Below are 19024 nucleotides of genomic sequence, written 5' to 3' on the forward strand. Positions count from 1 at the left end.
CGGAAGCGCTTACAGCACATTAACGTTCTGGAACTGCGGGCTGTACACAGGGCATTGCAGGTTTTCCTTCCGTTCCTGGGAGGCTTGTGCTTGTGCGATCAGACAATGTCTCGACTGTGTCTCACATAAACCACCAAGGAGGCACACGGTCTGCACCGTTGCTGCAGGCATCCCAGGACCTCCTGCTGCGGGCAGGGCCACACCTGGCCAGCCTGAGGGCAATGTATTTGCCTGGGGAGCAGAATCAGGCGGCAGACTTATTCTCCCATTGCAACCCTCCGCCGGGGGAGTGGCGGCTTCATCCGGATGTGGTCCTCAGCATCTGGGACATCTTCAGCAGGGCAGGGGTGGATCTCTTTGCCTCAGAGGAATCGACCCATTGCCCCTCTGGTTTTCCTGGACGGAGAAGAGCAGCCCTCTGGGCCAGGATGCTCTCGCAAACGATTAGCCAGAGGTTCTCCTCTATGCATTTCCACCAATCCCTCTGATTCTTCCAACACTACAGAGAGTCCTCCAGCAGGGTCACAGGCTAATGTTGGTAGCCCCCTTCTGGCTGGGAAGAACATGTTTTCCACTGTTGTACAGTCTCTGCAACGGTTCACTGTGGCGCCTCCCAGACAGGAGGGATCTCCTGTCTCAGTTACGGGGCCGAATCTGGCATCCCGACCCTCACCGCCTGCAGCTGTGGGTCTGGTCACTGCAGGGCCCAACCCGCTGCTGACTGAGTGTTCAGATGGTTTCCGCAATACCATATTGAATGCAAGGGCACCTTCTACCTGGGTGCAGTATGAGAAGAGGTGGCAGCTGTTTACAACATGGTGTTCAGACAGGAATGTGGACCCTGTGCACTGTTCAGTTCCAAAGATTTTAGAGTTCCTCCAGTCACTCCTGGATTGCGGCCGGTCCCCGGCTACCTTAAGGGTATATGTGGCAGCCATTTCCTCTCGACATGCTCGGGTGGATAATGACACAGTGGGGTGTCACAGATTGGTGTCCCTTTTTCTGAAGGGTCAGACCAGCTCTTCCTCTGCTATGGTGGTCCTAGGAGGGGCTGTGCTCTCTCCAAACAGCGGTTGTCTCATTGGGTGGTAGATGTAATCACCCAGGCATATAAACGAGGTGATCACCCCCTGCAATCTGGGGTAAGGTGCCACTCTATCAGGGTGGTCTCAACTAAATGGGCGGCCCTGCGCGGCGTGCCCCTGGGGGCGTATTACAGAAACTTTCTATCTTAGGTCTTAACTTAAGATATGATGTGTTAAGTTAAGATTTTTCACAAATTCATATTACAGAAGCAAATCTTAAGTTGATTTAGGATTCTCATCTTATCTCACCAAATCTTATCTCATCTCTAGTTAGGAAATCCCAAATCGCTTGATCATGTTCGGCTATCAACTGTCATGTCTGTTACCAAGCAACCAGCAATGCGTGAGCTGCTGCTACAGTAAACAAAAGAATTGTCCTTTTAATTTCAATGGGCCAGAAAAATACATTTTATTAAATTCATAGTAATCATAGTCTGTGTTTTTTGTATTAGTGTTTTAGCACATCATCTATCAGTTACCATTCAATTTAAACATTTAGCAAATGTGACTTACAAAAATTAAAAAAAATAATTCTTCCTTAGTGCTAGGATACTATTGTACATTTCAACATTTGATAGAGATGACAAGAAATAGATGCTGAGTCAAGTGTGTACTGTATTCACTATAATCCCATCAAGTGTTCACGGACAGAGCCGGATTAAATAAATGGACTACACTAGGCAGGCTGCATTTTTTGGGCCCCCCCATCGAGGTTATTTATGAATTGAAATCTGAAACTTACCAAAGTTACTAATAAAAGTGAATTCACATTTTACATAGCCTAGTCTTTGCTTACAAATTGGTTGTTTGTATACCAAATTAAGTCATGTGTTGTATATTAACCAGTCTATCAGACAATTTTTTGCTAAATGTATTATTTATACGTCATTACACGGCTCTATTAAATGCTATTAAATTATCCTCACTTTATCCATTGGGAGTGTCATTGTTAAGGCAGTAGTACCAGTAAATAACCAATAGGTGTCAGTAATCCGCCGGAGAGCTTCGCTGCATAATTCTCTTCAAGATTGAGAATCGCAACGAAATCCTCGTCGAGCAACACGTCCACTGAGGTAAATGTCCTCAAAACACTGGTTATTTATGTTTCAGTTATATAAATTATATAATAACAGTTTTTATATTATGTATAACAGTTTTATCTCGAAGTAATGGTAGTGCTAAACTCTAATGTATCGTTTCTGAGGCTGCTAGATTTTTCGGTAACACTTTATTATAATGTTCATTAATTAACATTAGTTAACTACATTAGTTAACATGAACTAATGATGAACTGCACTTGTGCAGCATTTATTAATCTTTATTAATGTTAATTTCAACAATTACTAATACTTTATTAAAATTTGGTTAACGTTATTTAATGCACCGTGAACTAACATGAACAAACAATGAACAGCTTTATTTCTATTAACTAACATTAACAAAGATGAATAAATACTGTAACAAATGTATTGCTCATGGTTTGTTCATGTTAGTTAATACATTAACTAATGTTAAATCATGAACATTATAATAAAGTGTTACCGATTTTTCTTTACGCTATTCACGTTTGTGAAGTGAATTTAAAGCACATATTGCTTGTATTTGACTTAGTTAGCCACTATCCATTGGTTTTGTTATCATGTTTGGTATCTAACGTGATTTTTGTGGGGCTTAAAGAAAAAAGTCATGAATTATTATGCAAGGAACTGTTTTTTTTTTTGCCTCGTTATTATACGCAAACATGCCTTATATAACGTAGGGAAATGATCGTTTGTCCTTTATTTATTTATTTTTTGCAGCAACCATGTCTGTGTCCTTAAAGGAACTCTGTCAGGTACAGATTAGAACTATGAACTTGAAAATCAACCATTCTGATGACTGGCGTCCCCATCCGAGTCACCACCTCAGACAACAACAGTCATAAACTCACAAACACAAATACACTCAGTAATGCGCTTAATAAAGAAAGACTTAACTATGATTTTATCTGTGTTAACCTATGATATCAGTTATTGATGTATTTTAAATATTTACGTATTACTAGGCTTATCATACATGCATTGAAGTTTTAAAATGTATCTAATATAATACTGTAATTAAATTGAATGTTTTGGATACCACCATTAAATTATTTTGTGCATGTAAAACACAAGCAGCAATGTTTTTATTGAATTCAATTTTGAATTAAATTGAATGTTTTGCATACCACCATTAAATTATTTTGTGAATGTTAAACACAAGTAAATGTTTTATTTATTGGAGATAAAATGGCTGTTTAATTAATATAATACTTCTGTTTGTTAGGCACTAACAAGTGAAAATAGTTAGGTTTAAGTACATTTATTAAAAGTCGATAGCTGTAATGCTTCTGTGCAGAAGGAAGCCCGTGAGCCACGAAGGTAAGTTTACGAGCAGATTCATTTCCACTTATTAGACAGCAGTCCGCTCATCGTGTTTTGTATTGCATCACTTAAAGATCGTAAACCTTTAAAATCGAGTTTAGTAAGATGTATACTACAGTCAGCTTTGGTTAATTATTGAAGCATCGTCTTTAAGGCTCAATGTGACCGCAGTATTTGTTGAACACTGCTGGCAGCGGCGACGTCTGTGTCCGTACCATTTTATCAATGAGAGCATAAGCTCGTATCTCTCTGCTTCCGAGTCATAAAGCTCGTCTTTAATGAAATAATGTTTAATAACTTAAAAAATACGGCGTTTTTTAATTTCCTGAAAAATAATGGTTTTGGAGATATGGGGATCCCGCCCGACAGCGGCGAAATTGGAGATGGGACATTTGTAAAAAAAAAAAAAAATTCCCCCTCTGTCTGGGCCCCATCCCGTCAATCGGGCCCTAGGCACGTGCCTAGTTTGCCTTTGGGTTAATCCGGCTCTGTTCACGGATAAGATAACTTAACTGTTTTTTAATAATGAGGGATGACAGTAATTGAAAGATCGCTCCACTAGTGAGAAACATTGTGATTATGTGAATGTATGAAGGTAAAAAACATTCAAAGAGTAATCCAAATACAAACATTGCTGTTTTTCATCCCCCACTTTGTTAAAAATTCAATCTCATTCTCCCGCAGCTCTATCATAATGTGATTGTTTCAGCTGGCTCTCATTAAAGTTCTAAGTTAGGACACCTGTGAGGTTACCCTAAAGTTACCGTATTTTCCGCACTATAAGGCGCACTTAAAAGCCTTTAATTTTCTCAAAAAATGACAGTGCGCCTTATAATCCAGAGCGCCTTATATATGGATCAAAACTCCGGGTCAATGTCAAAATGTTCTGGGCCGGCTCGCGCGAGGACGCTTCTCGGCGGCCGGCTCGCGCGAGGACGCTTCTCGGCGGCCGGCTCGCGCGAGGACGCTTCTCGGCGGCCGGCTCGCGCGAGGACGCTTCTCGGCGGCCGGCTCGCGCGAGGACGCTTCTCGGCGGCCGGCTCGCGCGAGGACGCTTCTCGGCGGCCGGCTCGCGCGAGGACGCTTCTCGGCGGCCGGCTCGCGCGAGGACGCTTCTCGGCGGCCGGCTCGCGCGCTTCCGCGGGTATCAGACTGTTTCATTTACAACGTGTTTACTGAAATATTCCCTTCCACGTTTGGGAGAAGAGTGAGCAAGGCTGGGAGATATTGTTAATATGCACATCAACGTTTGAACAACGTCAACATGGTGAACTGAGTTTTCAGAAGGCTTAATAAAGTTTGACTTTATCTGACATTCCCATTAGCACAGCTCCATCTAGTGGATGCATAACGCAAACCCAGTCAAACGTTTGACTGCAGTATCTTTCATTCTATGCGCCTTATAACCCGGTGCGCCCTATATATTAAAAAAAATCTAAAATAGGCCATTAATTGAAGGTGCGCCTTATAATCCGGTGCGCCTTATAGTGCGGAAAATACGGTAAGACCGTTTTTAGGATGTTTTGTCAAGTTAGGATGCTTCTGTAATACCACTTTCCTATCTGCAGTTAAGATAAGATAATGCATTTAGGAACATCATTCTGTAATAGCTTTTGTCTTAAATGAGGTCCTAACTGAAATTACCATGGTTACCAAACAGTTAAGATAAGATTTTAAAGTTAGGACTTTTCTGTAATACGCCCCCTGGTGCGCATCTGTAAGGCGGCATCATGGGCATCACCAAGTACCTTCTCCAGGACTGGGTGAATGTCGCCACCCCCCATCCACTGGAGGTGGTCCTGTTGCCTGACTCTGCGCTCTCCTCTCAATAAGGTACGTGCTAAATTCCTCGTGACTTTTTTGGTATGTGTCATCCAGTGCTTAAGCACCGCCTCTGGTGGTCAGTAGGGATGAAAAAGAACAAGAATTATGTATGTTTTTGGTATAAACACTCGACCTGCGCATGCGCAAGATGGATCATTCAGTGCTTAAGCACCGCCTCTGGCGGTCATCTGGGATTCATAGAACAGTTACATACGTAACTCTCGTTTAGTGTAATATCTCATCTAAACTGAGATGAAGGATTATTAAAATTATCTTTATCTTTTATTAAAGCGATCTACTCACCTTTGACAGGGACACTAAATGATCTGTGTATAGTATATGTGTGACTGCCGACAGTGATATCTACTTCATAAGATCCAGAGTCTTCAGATCTGATGTCTCTGATGGTGAGATCTCCAGTCTGATCATCCACCTGAAGTCTGTCTCTGAATCTCTCACCATTAACATTATAAGTTAAGACCGTTCCAGTCATTTTAGCAACAGGAGAGTTGTTGTGTCGAATCCTCAACACCATCTTCTCATCTCCTGGTTTCTTGATAACATTATTGACCAGAATGACAGAATCTCCCACTGCTACAGCCTTCACTTTATCAGCAAACACACCTGAAAACAGAAAGAGTCAAAATCAGAACAGATGAACAGATATGTCACATTTAATATTAAGTTAAACACCCAGCTAACAGAAAAAAGTTCCAAGAACGTTCCCTGAAAGTTCTTTACATTCCCAAAAACGTTCTGCCAACGTTAAAAGTGTCCAGTTTTCTTGACGTTCTAAGAACGTTTTTGTGTTGTCTCAACGTTAGAGTAATGTTACATTTTACCATTTTTAAACGTTATGACAATGTCATGTTTTAATGTTCACACAATGTTTAAAACGACAACTGTTTATTATATTGACTTGTTTAATTGTTATGTAAATGATAGAGAAACATTGCATTTTATTATATTTATTTTTTATATTTATATTATTTTATTATATTTATTAAATATTATATATTTATTATATATTATATATCTATTATATATAAGTTTAGATGTTGATGTTTTGTTTCATTTTAAGTCACCATTATTGTGATTAGTGTTCGTTTTAGTTGGGCTCTTGAGCCTTGTCTTTTGCTTGCTAGTTTTTTCCCTGGTTGTGTTAACTTTTTGTTAATACACCACATTTGTTATGAACATGTTAAGTTAAAAGTGTAATTCTGTGGTGTGGTGGTTGGTACATAATGGTAAAAAATCATTCCTAATTAATTTACTAATCAAAAGTTTATTTTCTGTCAATAATGTAAATGAGATCCAGCACTTTCACAGCAGTTTGTCATTAAAGAGTTTTAGAAACTTTGGACAAAAAATATCTGCACTTAAATTGGGATGCACAAACATCAAGAATCAGACTACGAATCTCAACCATGGTGACAATTAAATGAAAAACTTCATGCTGCAATGCATGCTGGGTATTAACAAATTACAAATCTCATTCAGGACTCCCATCATGCACTGCAGCATGGATAAATAATGATTTTTTTTCCAATTTTCTTTGTCACCATGCTTGAGATTCATAGTCTCATTCTTGATGTTTGTGCGTCCCAATTATACAGCAGATATTTTTTGTCCAAAGTTTCTTAAACTCCTTAATGACAAACTGCTCTGAAAGTGCTGGATCTCATTTACATTATTGACAGAAAATAAACTTTTGATTAGTAAATTAATTAGGAATGATTTTTTTACCATTATGTACCAACCACCACACCACAGAAATACACTACTAACTTAACATGTTCATAACAAATGTGGTGTATTAACAAAAAGTTAACACAACCAGGGAAAAAACTAGCAAGCAAAAGACAAGGCTCAAGAGCCCAACTAAAACGAACACTAATCACAATAGTGGTGACTTAAAATGAAACAAAACATCAACATCTAAACTTATATATAATAGATATATAAAATATAATAAATTTATAATAAATATAATAAAATAATATAAATATACAAAATAAATATAATAAAATGCAATGTTTCTCTATCATTTACATAACGATCAAAGAAGTCAATATAATAAACAGTTGTTGTTTTAAACATTGTGTGAACATTAAAACATGACATTGTCATAACGTTTAAAAATGGTAAAATGTAACATTACTCTAACGTTGAGACAACACAAAAACGTTCTTAGAACGTCAAGAAAACTGGACACTTTTAACGTTGGCAGAACGTTTTTGGGAACATAAAGAACTTTCAGGGAACGTTCTTAGAACTTTTTTCTGTTAGCTGGGCAGACAGCACTGAAGCAAGTGTAGACACTCAATCCAGATACAAAAATACTCAAAATACATAACAATTGCAGTCTTAACACTAATATATCAACAGTGAATGACCGCCTATTCATCTGTCAGTCATCTTCTGTGATAAAACTAAAAGTTTTAATCTTTTCTGTTATGTGCGGCTCTACAAGTAAACAACTTTCTGAATGTAAAAGAAAAACTGTTTATATGTGATCAGATCACCTGAAGATGTTTTTAACTGTGCTGTTATACGCATAAGTATACAGCTGTGTATGTTTTGTATCTTATACTTGATATGTATATGTAATATAATTTCTGTCCTCCCTCCCTGTTAATATTGTTTTTATATTCTTTGTCATTAATCTTGTAAATTAAACCAATAAAAAATAGAACCATTTACACTTCCTTACGAAAACATAAATTGTTAAATTATAAACTAGTCAACATTTGAACATTTGAAGTGGATCAAAAAAGTTTATCCCAGTTGTCCTGAGACAAGAACGGGTATTGGGTATTGGTTTTAGGACCAACTTTTATGAAATGTTTTGATCCACTTCAAATGATGACTAGTGTATATCTAGTGTATATTTAATAATATTAGTTTAGCACCAGTACTACTATATAATAATTTAGTATGCCCTGAAAGCTTTCAGTGCACAGATGCACACATGTCTAATAACAAAAACATTTCAAACTGTTAGGGGTGGTATAAGTATATGAATTCATGAGATACAGGCCTAGTAACCCACATGACCCATCTGATATGAGAGATTAATAAAGTTTTATTTAAAAATAAATATGGATACTGGAGAAATGTGAGGTTTTTGAGCTTTTCATATTATTGGTTTTGTAAAATGTCTTTTCTAAAGAAAGATAAACACTCAGTAATGAAAGCTTAAAGGAATATTCCATTTTCTTAAAAAAAATCCAGATAATTTACTCCATGTCATCTAAAATGTTGATGTCTTTTTTTTTCAGTCGAGAAGAAATTATGTTTTTTGAGGAAAACATTCCAGGATTTTTCTCATTTTAATGGACTTTAATGGACCCCAACATTTAACAGTTTTAATGCAGTTTAAAATTGCAGTTTTAAAGGACTCTAAACCATCTCAAACAAGGCATAAAGGTCTTATCTAGGGAAACGATTGTCATTTTTAGTAAGAAAATAAAAAAAACTTCTCGTCTTTCTCCAATCCTGTGTGATGAGCCAGCGTGACCTCACATAATACGTCATGAAGTCAAGAGGTCACGGATGAAGTATCCAAAACTACGGCCCAGTGTTTACAAAGTGTGGAGCAAGAGGACCGTTCTGACGTTGTTGTATGTGGAATGATAATAATTAATGTCTTTGTGTCAGTTTACTGCTTAAAATGGTCCGCAAATGTGCGTTTCACACGTGACCTTTCCACGGCATTGCGCAATTACGTGAGGTCGCACTGGCTCATCACACAGCCGGAGGAAGACGAGAAGTTGTGGTTTAAAGGCAGGATAGGCAGGAATTATCTAAAAAAAACTTTTTTACAAATTTGTTTAAACTGTCTTTATATATCAATACATAAGTAAAATGTAAGTACTCTGAAAAAGAGAGTATAAAAATCGAGTGTCTGTAGACCTCTCACCACTGTTTTAAACACAGCTCATTTTTCCGTTCACTCCACCCCCTCCCTTCTGGGTTTCTATTAAAGCCACGCCCCCAAAACACATGAACGCGCGACACCGACAGCTTTGCTGGGAGAAGGATTTACCTCAGACAAGCGGAGAGGAAGGAGCGCGGTGCATGTAGTAACATCATGTCACAATCACATGTAATAATACACCTAACTTTATCACTAGGAATATAAACAGATAGGATGCCTTCTAGTACTCACTAAGCCGGTGTTTTGCATGGAAGAGTTCCCGTGATGAAAGCATTTGTGACTCTGATGAGGACTACACTCCGCAGACAGTACTGCTACGTCGCATCATCGACTTGAGGAAAAGCCACGTGATATTTACTCTCGTTTGATTGCTTTGTTTATTCCCTTTTTGCCTTGTTTGCCTTCGCTGACTGGATATGCAGGTACTGTGACTTCTGAATTCACTTTCTGAGAGTTCTAAATGCGCTTTCTCTGCCATGCTTGTGCTCTTTCCAGAGTGCCTCGTGCACGTTCAAATCAATCGGGTGTGCGCATGTCTGGGCAGATCCCATAGCAACGGGTGGTGCCATGGTCGCGAGAGAGAGTGATATTCGCGCAAGCTAATCATTTGTTTCGTCCCAAATGGAAATAATTAGCTGTGTATAAAACAGTGGTGAGAGGTCTACAGACACTCGAGTTTTATACTCTCTTTTTCAGAGTACTTACATTTTAATTATGTATTTGTACATAAAGACAGTTTAAACAAATTTGTAAAAAAGTTTTTTAGATAATTCCTGCCTACCCTGCCTTTAAAAGTGCATATTTTTATTTTGCCAAAAATGAGAATCGTTTCGCTAGATAAGACCCTTATGCCTCATTTTGGGATCGTTTAGATTCCTTTGAAACTGCAATTTTAAACTGCATTAAACTGTTAAGTGTTGGGGTCCATTAAAGTTCATAAAAAGGAGAAAAATCCTGGAATATTTTCCTCAAAAAACATAATTTCTGCTCGACTGAACAAAGAAAAACATCAACATTTGTATGACATGTTGGTCAATAAATTATCTGGATATTTTTGAGAAAATTTACTAATTTTAACACTGAATGTTTTAACATCACACAATATATTAATATCACATTAACAAATATCTATTTAAATTTAATTTAATTCAGGTTTATTTGTATAGCACTTTCAGTGTTACACTAGTGAAATGACACAATGTAAAATACATAATAAATATCCCAAACATTAAAAAGATTATAGATAGTTTATATTTCATCTATTACTACATACTGTATATTTAATTTATAGTTCTGAATAATGATACAGATATGATAAATTAATAAAGTAAAGCTTGAGATACTCACTAATGTTGAATTTCTTTTTTGTGATCATCTCACTGCTGATGTCAAGTTGATAAAGTCCAGTGTGTTGAGTTGTGATGTTTGTGATGGTGAGATCTCCAGTCTGATTATTCACCTGCAGTTTGTCTCTGAATATCCCATCAAGAACATTATCATACATTCTGAGTAAATTATTGTCTGCTCTGTTGATTTTAGCTATAAGATCCTGTTGATCACCAAACCTCCAGTCTATCAGATCATCTCTCTGTATTTCAGTAATATCAGTGTATAGAGTAACAGAATCTCCCTCATACACTGACACTGACTCATCTGTCACAACACCTGTATGACAAACAGAAAGAGTCAGAGATTAAACTCACTTTCATACAGTAACTCTGTCAATATAAAGATGAAATTAAGATATATTTTGCTGTAGTCTACACTAAATATGAAATCAGGTTATCTGTGTATTAAAGTCAATCTGCCATGAGATTACAGAAAATCAAAGTGATAGTATTTTAAGAAATATCTGAATCTGTATCATGAAGTCTGAAGGAGGATTAGGGCTAAGCAAAAATAAAAAATAAAACCATCTAAAGATTAAAGTCATTAAAATGCGAGAATAAAGTTATTAAAAAGTCAGAATAAATATAACTTTGAGGATGAAGTCAGTATTTACGAGAATAAAGTCGTTGTATTTCGAGAATAAAGTTGTAATATTTTTATAATAATGTCACATTTTTACGTGTTTGGAGTGATGTGAACAGAAAATTCTAATGGTTTATTGGTTTTATTGGGAATTTTATTGGTTCTAATGGAATATGGCCCAAAACACACTACAGTGTATTGTTTTTTGTTGGTCTCTAATGGTATGTATTGGTTCTATGTATAGACCAGTTCAAATGATGTAAACAACACTGGTCCAGAAACACTTTCTGTTAAGTTTGTGACAGTTATTTTTTTATTTCACATATATTATTATCTTTAAGATGTTTGTTTAACTTCAGTTAATTCAGGTTTATATATTTTGTTGGTTTATTTTATCCCAACGTTTATCTAGTGTTAAAAAACGGAAACAGGAAGTGCTTCTGGACCAGTGTTGTTTACATCTTTTGAAATTATCTATTGGTTCTAATGGAATATGGCCAAAAACACACTACATTGTATTGTTTTTTGTTGGTCTCTAATGATATGTATTGGTTCTATGTATTGGTTCTAATGGAATATGGCCCAAAACACACTACAGTGTAGTGATTTTAATGGTAAAAGCTAACGGTTCCTATTGGTATTTTAATGGAAACCATTAGAATTTTCTGTAATGGTTTTATTGTTTTCAGAAAGGCAATTTTAAGGAATCTCCCTCATATAAAAAGCAATATGGGGGAGATAATGTGAACGAACAACTTTCAGTACACACCTTATTAAAACAGGCATGCAATGAACAGAATATCGTGGAGGGTTTTATTAATTGGGTAGGGTAAAGTATATGCACATGGAGCACCTAAAAGAAAGTGCACAGGTGATGGGTATTAGTGGATATTAATTGTATGGCCAATGGAGGAATGGAAAGACTTTGTGGCTTTGTGAACTAACCATTGAGATATACAACGAGTAGTTTCACTTTAGGCGTGTTCTCATGAAAGCAACAATATAAAAGTGCAGACCCATAAATCCTAAAAGACAACATTGAATGTGGCTTAATGTATTACACAGTAATATTAAAACACCAAATTCAGCAAACATTTTATTAATAAAAACATTCTGTGTACAAGCAAGCAGAAGATCCCAGAATAAGAACACAAACCGCTAAAGGGCACGTTCGTTTCCTTCAGGTTTCCTTCAACGAAAACGAGCAGATTCTGGGCTTTTCTGCTTGACCTTTTATGCTTATTAATAATATATTATAGTGTGTAATGAATTGAATTTATTTATATAACTATCTTAATGCAGTAAACAACGTAAAGAATAAGTCTAAACTGAACCCCCATAACTGACTTTATTCTTGAAGTTTCGTTAAATAATAACGACTTTATTCTCGAAATTATATTTATTCTGACCTTTTCTCGTTAAATAATGACTTTATTCTCGCATTTTAATGACGTTAATCTCGACTTGGTTTTATTTTTTTATTTTAGCTTGGCCCATCCTCTTTCGAAGTTTACGAATCCAAACCCAACAAGTTATAAACACCGTACGCACTTTTGTTTTTTAGAAAAGTGAAATTGTCGTAGAAATGTTGATAAATTAACTCACCGTTGATGAATAAAGAGATGAGGAAGAGTAAAGTGATCGTCTTCATGTTTCTCTATGTGTTTGTTCAAAACAAGAAAGTTTTTAAAACAATTAAGAGTCTTAACTTCTGCGTGTGATGATGGTTTCCATTCCAGTCACACATTTGGGCAAAATGCGATATTGTTCAAAATGTCGATTAAAACCTATTGCGAAATGCCGATGTTATGCAAATAAAACATATACTTAACCCCTCGCGATAAAACGTTCTGAAAGTTATGTTCCCACCTAGTACTGTTATTTTTCTTCTTCTTTTGGTTTATTGGTGGGTTAGTGATAGGAGATTTCGAAGCACGTATATGAGGCTTCACATTTACGAATCTTTTGTTTCGAATCATTGGTTCGGAGCTTGTTTCAAACTGGTCAAAATCACGTGATTTTGGCAAACGAAGCTTCATTACGTCATAACTGTTTTGAAACGTTTCGAAAATCCAACGATTCACCACTAGGGGGAGTTGATTACAAATGACCAGTGTAGGTGTACTAAAGTCAGTTTAATAATAAAAGTTCATAAAGTTAATTAAAAAGGGAGTTCGTTTTAATGATTTGTTTGCCATAAATAAAGCTAAAACACATAATACACTTTTAAATGTGTCTTAAATTACTTGTTTCCCTTAAAAACATATTTTTAGAAAAATCTTGCTATTATTTTGTAAAAAAGTGTAAAAGGACATATCTTGCTGCGTTTACACTATTTTGACCAGCAGGTGTCGCCAGCGTAAAATGAATCAATTTGCGAAGCAATTGGTTCAATTGATTCGAAGCTTCGAAAAGCTTAGTTTCTCCCATCACTATGGTGGGTTGCAGACCAACTTTAAAGGTGTCTACCGGCACCTGCTTTGATGGAGAAAGAATCAGACCCCTTTACATTTTTAAATCACTGTTTGTTTCATTGAAGCCATTTGCTAAAATCAAATCATATCTCTCATTAATGTACACTTTTCACCCATTCTTCACAGAAAAAACAGACATGTTTGCAAATTTAAAAAAAGAGAAAAACTTCCTGATTTTGGATCATGATTTAATAAGTTGGCTATAGTAAGGTCCTTGCATCCTATTGCTTACAATTCGTCCTTTAAAATCCTTCTTTCTCTTTCATATGCCACACATATCTTCAAAACATGTTCTACAGTTTCTTCTGTTTTTGGCCTGTATTGTGTTTCCCTATATTAATGTATAATGTATGATTTGGATTTGAATGTCCTGTACGTAGATGTTGATGAAGAAATGAATAATATGCCTTTTTAATATAATAAAACATAGAGCTTCTTAAAATGTTCCCTTTATGTTTTTTTTCTTTGGCCTTTTTCGTCAGATTAGACACATTTTATTTTCTGCATTTGTAAATGTAGAAATAGTTTCATAAACATTTGTGGTTTTAAATATATTTTGGATCATCAAAAATATAGTTTGTTTAGGTGATTTCAAATGTCAACATTGGCTTTTAGAGATTGTGCACCCCGACTTTAACTAATACTGTATATTTCTTTTAATAAAAACTTTTGCAATTGTTAACATATCACTTAATGTATATGCTGTTCTTGTTGCATTTACACAGCGGGTAAACCGGACTCTCAGTAAAAATTTTAATAGACGTCTAACCATAGCCCATAAATAAAATAAATTTAAAAAATGAAAGCAAACAAACACATTTTCTTCTGTTGAGTTTGCTTACATGGTAGTAGAGCAGAAATATCACAAGTTGTTTTGCAAACTGTAATATCAATATGTGCAATATCATAAGTGTTATTAACCCTTATTAACCCCTTTACACTAAGGGTCCAGAATTTTTTTATTGATACAAATAATATATTATTTTTTGCTTACTTTACATCTATCCATTAATGCTGTTTTGGGAGATATGAAGTACTTTTGTACCTGTTTAACTTTTATGAAAAATGCACATAAATTTTTACTAAATTCTTTCTAGATATCGATCTATTTGTTATCTGTTGAATTTGGCCATCTGCTGGTTTGAAATAAAACATTAAAGAATTACAGATTAGGAAATAAATCATTTCGACCAGCATAGGCCCATATATATAAACATTAGAAAGGACATAAAAATAAATATGATTTCAAATAGTAGTTTTTTTGTAGTTTTTGATGCATTTTAAAATGCCTGTTCTTACAAAATACCACAGAAATTTGACAGAACAATTCAAAATAAGGCACAGTGGAAAAGGTCAGTTGTCTTTTATTTCCGTTTTATCAGTTGCTTGCTCTCTCCATGTGTGTGTGCATGTCCAAAAATAAGGTCTTGAGGCTCGTTTCATTTGCCATTTATGATACAATTTTTGCATTCGTCTACTTCAATGTTTATAGCGCCTCGTTGACTCGTCAAATGAACCTGCTGTAAAAAATATATTTTGAATTGACGTCAATATAAAACGCAACACAATTCATTTTGACTTTTGCACCATCTAGCATCCAAAACAAATTATTTAGTTAATTATTGACAAGCCAATAAGAAGCTATTATCAAATAAATAAATAAGACGTTTAAATTTATAAATAAAATAAAACTACACTGAAGATCATATAACTCTAAATATAACTAAAATAAATAAGACGTTTAAATTTATAAATAAAATAAAACTACACTGAAGATCATATAACTCTAAATATAACTAACAAATTAATTGTATGTACAATAAGATGGCAAAACTACATAATTACATAATCACACAGACAAATCATATTAGCATATGTGTAATATTACCGAGTATAAAATGTCTCACATAAATAGAAAAGCACTGTGGGTTTTATCAAATGATTTTATTTAATAAAGTGCAAATGAGGATTATAACAGAAGTGATTTGTCATATTAAAGCTGTAACAATACAAATAATGTTCATAGAAAGACAAAATAAAAAGATTAAAGTGAGAGACATCCCTCCTGAAAAAAACAATAAAACCATTACAGAAAATTCTAATGGTTTCCATTAAAATACCAATAGAAACCATTAGCTTTTACTATTAAAATCACTACACTGTAGTGTGTTTTGGGCCATATTCCATTAGAACCAATAAAATTCCCAATAAAATGGTTTTATTGTTTTTTTCAGCAGGGATTTGGTTAAGTGCATTAGGAGCTTTAAATTAAGTGCTATAAATCGATGCATAATTCAGTCTCACACTAATAAACAGAAAAAACACAACATATTGTATAATGTACTGTACTGTACAAGTCTCTCTATGACACAAACAATATTAATAGGAATAATTGACGACGGGCCATTGAATTATAAGAAAATAATGCACACCAAGGTGATAATGCGGCACAACGCGAAGCGTAGTCAATTATTCCGCTTATACCACGGTTACCTCAAACATTGCTCTGGTGCCTATTTTTAAGACATTTGAAAAGTTAGGTGTGCGGTTTACAGAAAAATAATCAACACCCATAGAACATTTCTCAGCCAATCAGAATGCAGCATTCAACAGACCCGTGGTATGAAATAACAAAATGTATCTTAGTAGTTCATTATTATCAGTTCAAGGCACAGAGTATAAAATGTAAACATTTGACAAAGCTTTAAAAAGGCTATAATAATATTAACTTGATGAAAAACTAAATACAAAAATCAACTCTCACACAGAATCTATCAGTCAATGTAAAACTAAATCTAAGTCTGATTTCTAGTTTCTTCAACACAAACACTTTCTCTTTTTAGAGCTACATGAGTTGAATCTGTGTACTATGAACGCTATTTACTTCTCAATAAAGATCATGCTTCATGTACACAAGTGTTTAGTATAAATATATTCCTGGAAATATGTGAACAATATGTTAATCTGAGCAATCTAACCACATGAATGTTTTTGTTAACTGTATTGCATTTATTATTTGGTATATCTGCTAATATTGATAAACGTATAAGAGAGAAATTAAACCTAAAGCTGCTGCTAGCGTCACACATTATCAATTAAACTACAGGAACACAACAAAACTACATTACTTAACAGTCTATAGACTTTTTCATCAGACGCACGTGCGGTGAGGCGATACGCGTCTGGTCCGAACTTTACTTCCGGTTTCAGTTTGTTAAATGGTCTGACTAGTAGCTAAACTAAACTCTTGAACAAATACCTTGTCGAAAATAACAAATGTTTTGGTTTCCTGAGTAATCTATGTGTTGTTTATTTTGCTTGTTATATAAATAAACTATGTTTAAAGTACTTTGTTGTTAGTTATTCTTAGCGGAGTTTACCGGAAGTTACGCGTTGACCACGAAAGACGCTTGTTTATGTTGTTACTGCTGAAACCGTCTATATGTATTTATGTTTGTTTAACTTAATGAATCTGATTACTCCTCGACATCTGTGGCATTATGGGATAGAAAACTGATCACTGGTTAGACATGAACTAGAAGTGAAGATCAGCAGATCATCAGTGTAACAATAACACACAGTTTCATCTACAGATTCACATTTAAACACTGATTGTTTTGCACACTGTGCATTAGTGAAAGTATGAATACTTGGATACAGCGACAGAGAGTTTTGATGTCAAATAATATCAACAAAAAGACAAACATCACTCAGTGAAATACTGCTGTGGTACATATGTTAGATATACATGAGATATTTATTTTTATAACACTGTACTAGCTGTATAAAACAACAAATATTACATTCAGTACACAATGTCTGCATCTAGAAATGGATATAAAATCTGATATTAATGTTTAAAATAAAGATGAGAGTTTATCTGTAGATCAATCTGAACAGATGTTTTCCAACTTTCCTTGTTTTATTAATATTTTTATGAATATTTATTGAAACAGTTTCTATATTCAGAAATGGTTCATCAGCACACACAGGTGGATTGTTTAAACTTATTGACACGAGGGTGATTTTATAAGAGATGTGATGCTGATGTGTTTGTAATGTTGTGTTACACTTACACCACCAATTGCTGACTGTGTAACAACAACGACTACATCTCTATCTCCACTGAATGTCCTCCTCTCTTCCTCACTGAATCTTCTGCCTTAAAATCTGTAAGAAACAAAGATGAGAGATCAAATCAAAAGTTATTCAGAGAGGAAGTAACAGTGATAAACATCTTTAAATGAAGGATGATTCACAATTCATTTGATTCGATTTTTGTACCTAATGCTAATTTTAGACATTACTTAATGTGCAACTTTAAAGAAAATTCAAACATTTATAAAAAAGAATAAAGATATTTATTTTAGAGATCAGTTAAGCCACTAGACAGACTGATAAATAAATAAATACAGACCGAAAGTTAACATTGGGACAGGCATAAAGTGTGTGTATTCAATTAAATATCTATACTGTCAACAAGATTACAGATGTTAATGGTTATTTTTTTCTTAATGCTATTCAAGCACCTATGATTATGTTCAAAGCAAGAACGGATTAATACCTACACATTAACAGAGTAAATAAAATCATTTTTACTCTCACCAGAGAGAGACACAACTGTTCTTCTGTATGAGGTTTCTCCGTCTCTGATGATCTTCACTTCATAAACTCCTTCATGTTTCTCTCTGATGTCATTGATGATGAGATCTCCAGTGCGCTTATTCAGCTTCAGTTTATCTCTGAATAGATCATCATCATCATCATATGTACTGAAGATATTGTTGGGAGGATTGATTTCAGCTATGAGAGTTTCTTCAAATCTCCACTCGATCTTCTCAACTCTCTTTATGTCATTAAGTAAAGTGTCCAGATCAACAGATGCTCCCTCTGTCGTGTACAGTTTTCCTGCTATTTCACCTGTAACATCAGCAGACAGAAACACAAAGACAGAAATTAAATCAATTCAGGTGATTTTCATCTATTAAGTGTCTTATTTAATTATTTTATTAACTCAATCTTTCAGATTCTCTATCAGTATATAAATATAAACACAACTATAACATCTAGATGATGAATTTTATGAATCTCCTAACAGTGAGAATTCATCTAATGGGTAAATTACTTTAATAAAATATCAGTTTTTCAATAATGATGGTACAAACTCACTATAATATTCAGTAACAACTAATCAAATATCTGAAATGATGTACAGATGTGTTGTGTGTAAAAAGTTGGTTTATCTGTTCAAATCAGGTTTAAACAGAAGATAATTCAGAGTTAAACACAGTGTGAAAATCTTCACTGTAAGTTAATAGTCATAAATCC

The 19024-nt window shown here is 34.9% G+C and overlaps 1 protein-coding gene and 1 long non-coding RNA gene across 2 annotated transcripts in view; both read right to left on the reverse strand.

The window, feature by feature from the left end:
* LOC129452791 (uncharacterized) overlaps positions 1–13200 on the reverse strand; it is a 30151-nt gene extending 16951 nt beyond the window's left edge. Inside the window, exons 1-3 of the mRNA XM_055216816.2 lie at positions 12828–13200; positions 10599–10916; positions 5615–5935 (exon numbers count right to left, since the gene is read on the reverse strand). Of these exons, the coding sequence (XP_055072791.2) occupies positions 5615–5935; positions 10599–10916; positions 12828–12873 (685 nt within the window). The 5' untranslated portion in view covers positions 12874–13200. The remainder of the gene's footprint in view (positions 1–5614; positions 5936–10598; positions 10917–12827) is intronic.
* A 3713-nt stretch (positions 13201–16913) lies between these two features.
* LOC141363022 (uncharacterized) lies at positions 16914–18616 on the reverse strand. Its single transcript, XR_012368538.1, has 2 exons — positions 18302–18616; positions 16914–17866 (listed from the first exon to the last, which is right to left on the reverse strand). It is a non-coding gene; the product is annotated as an uncharacterized lncRNA (long non-coding RNA).
* Positions 18617–19024: the final 408 nt, after the last annotated feature.

The sequence above is a fragment of the Misgurnus anguillicaudatus genome, unplaced genomic scaffold (genome assembly GCF_027580225.2).
Source record: "Misgurnus anguillicaudatus unplaced genomic scaffold, ASM2758022v2 HiC_scaffold_31, whole genome shotgun sequence".
Lineage (NCBI taxonomy): Eukaryota > Metazoa > Chordata > Actinopteri > Cypriniformes > Cobitidae > Misgurnus > Misgurnus anguillicaudatus.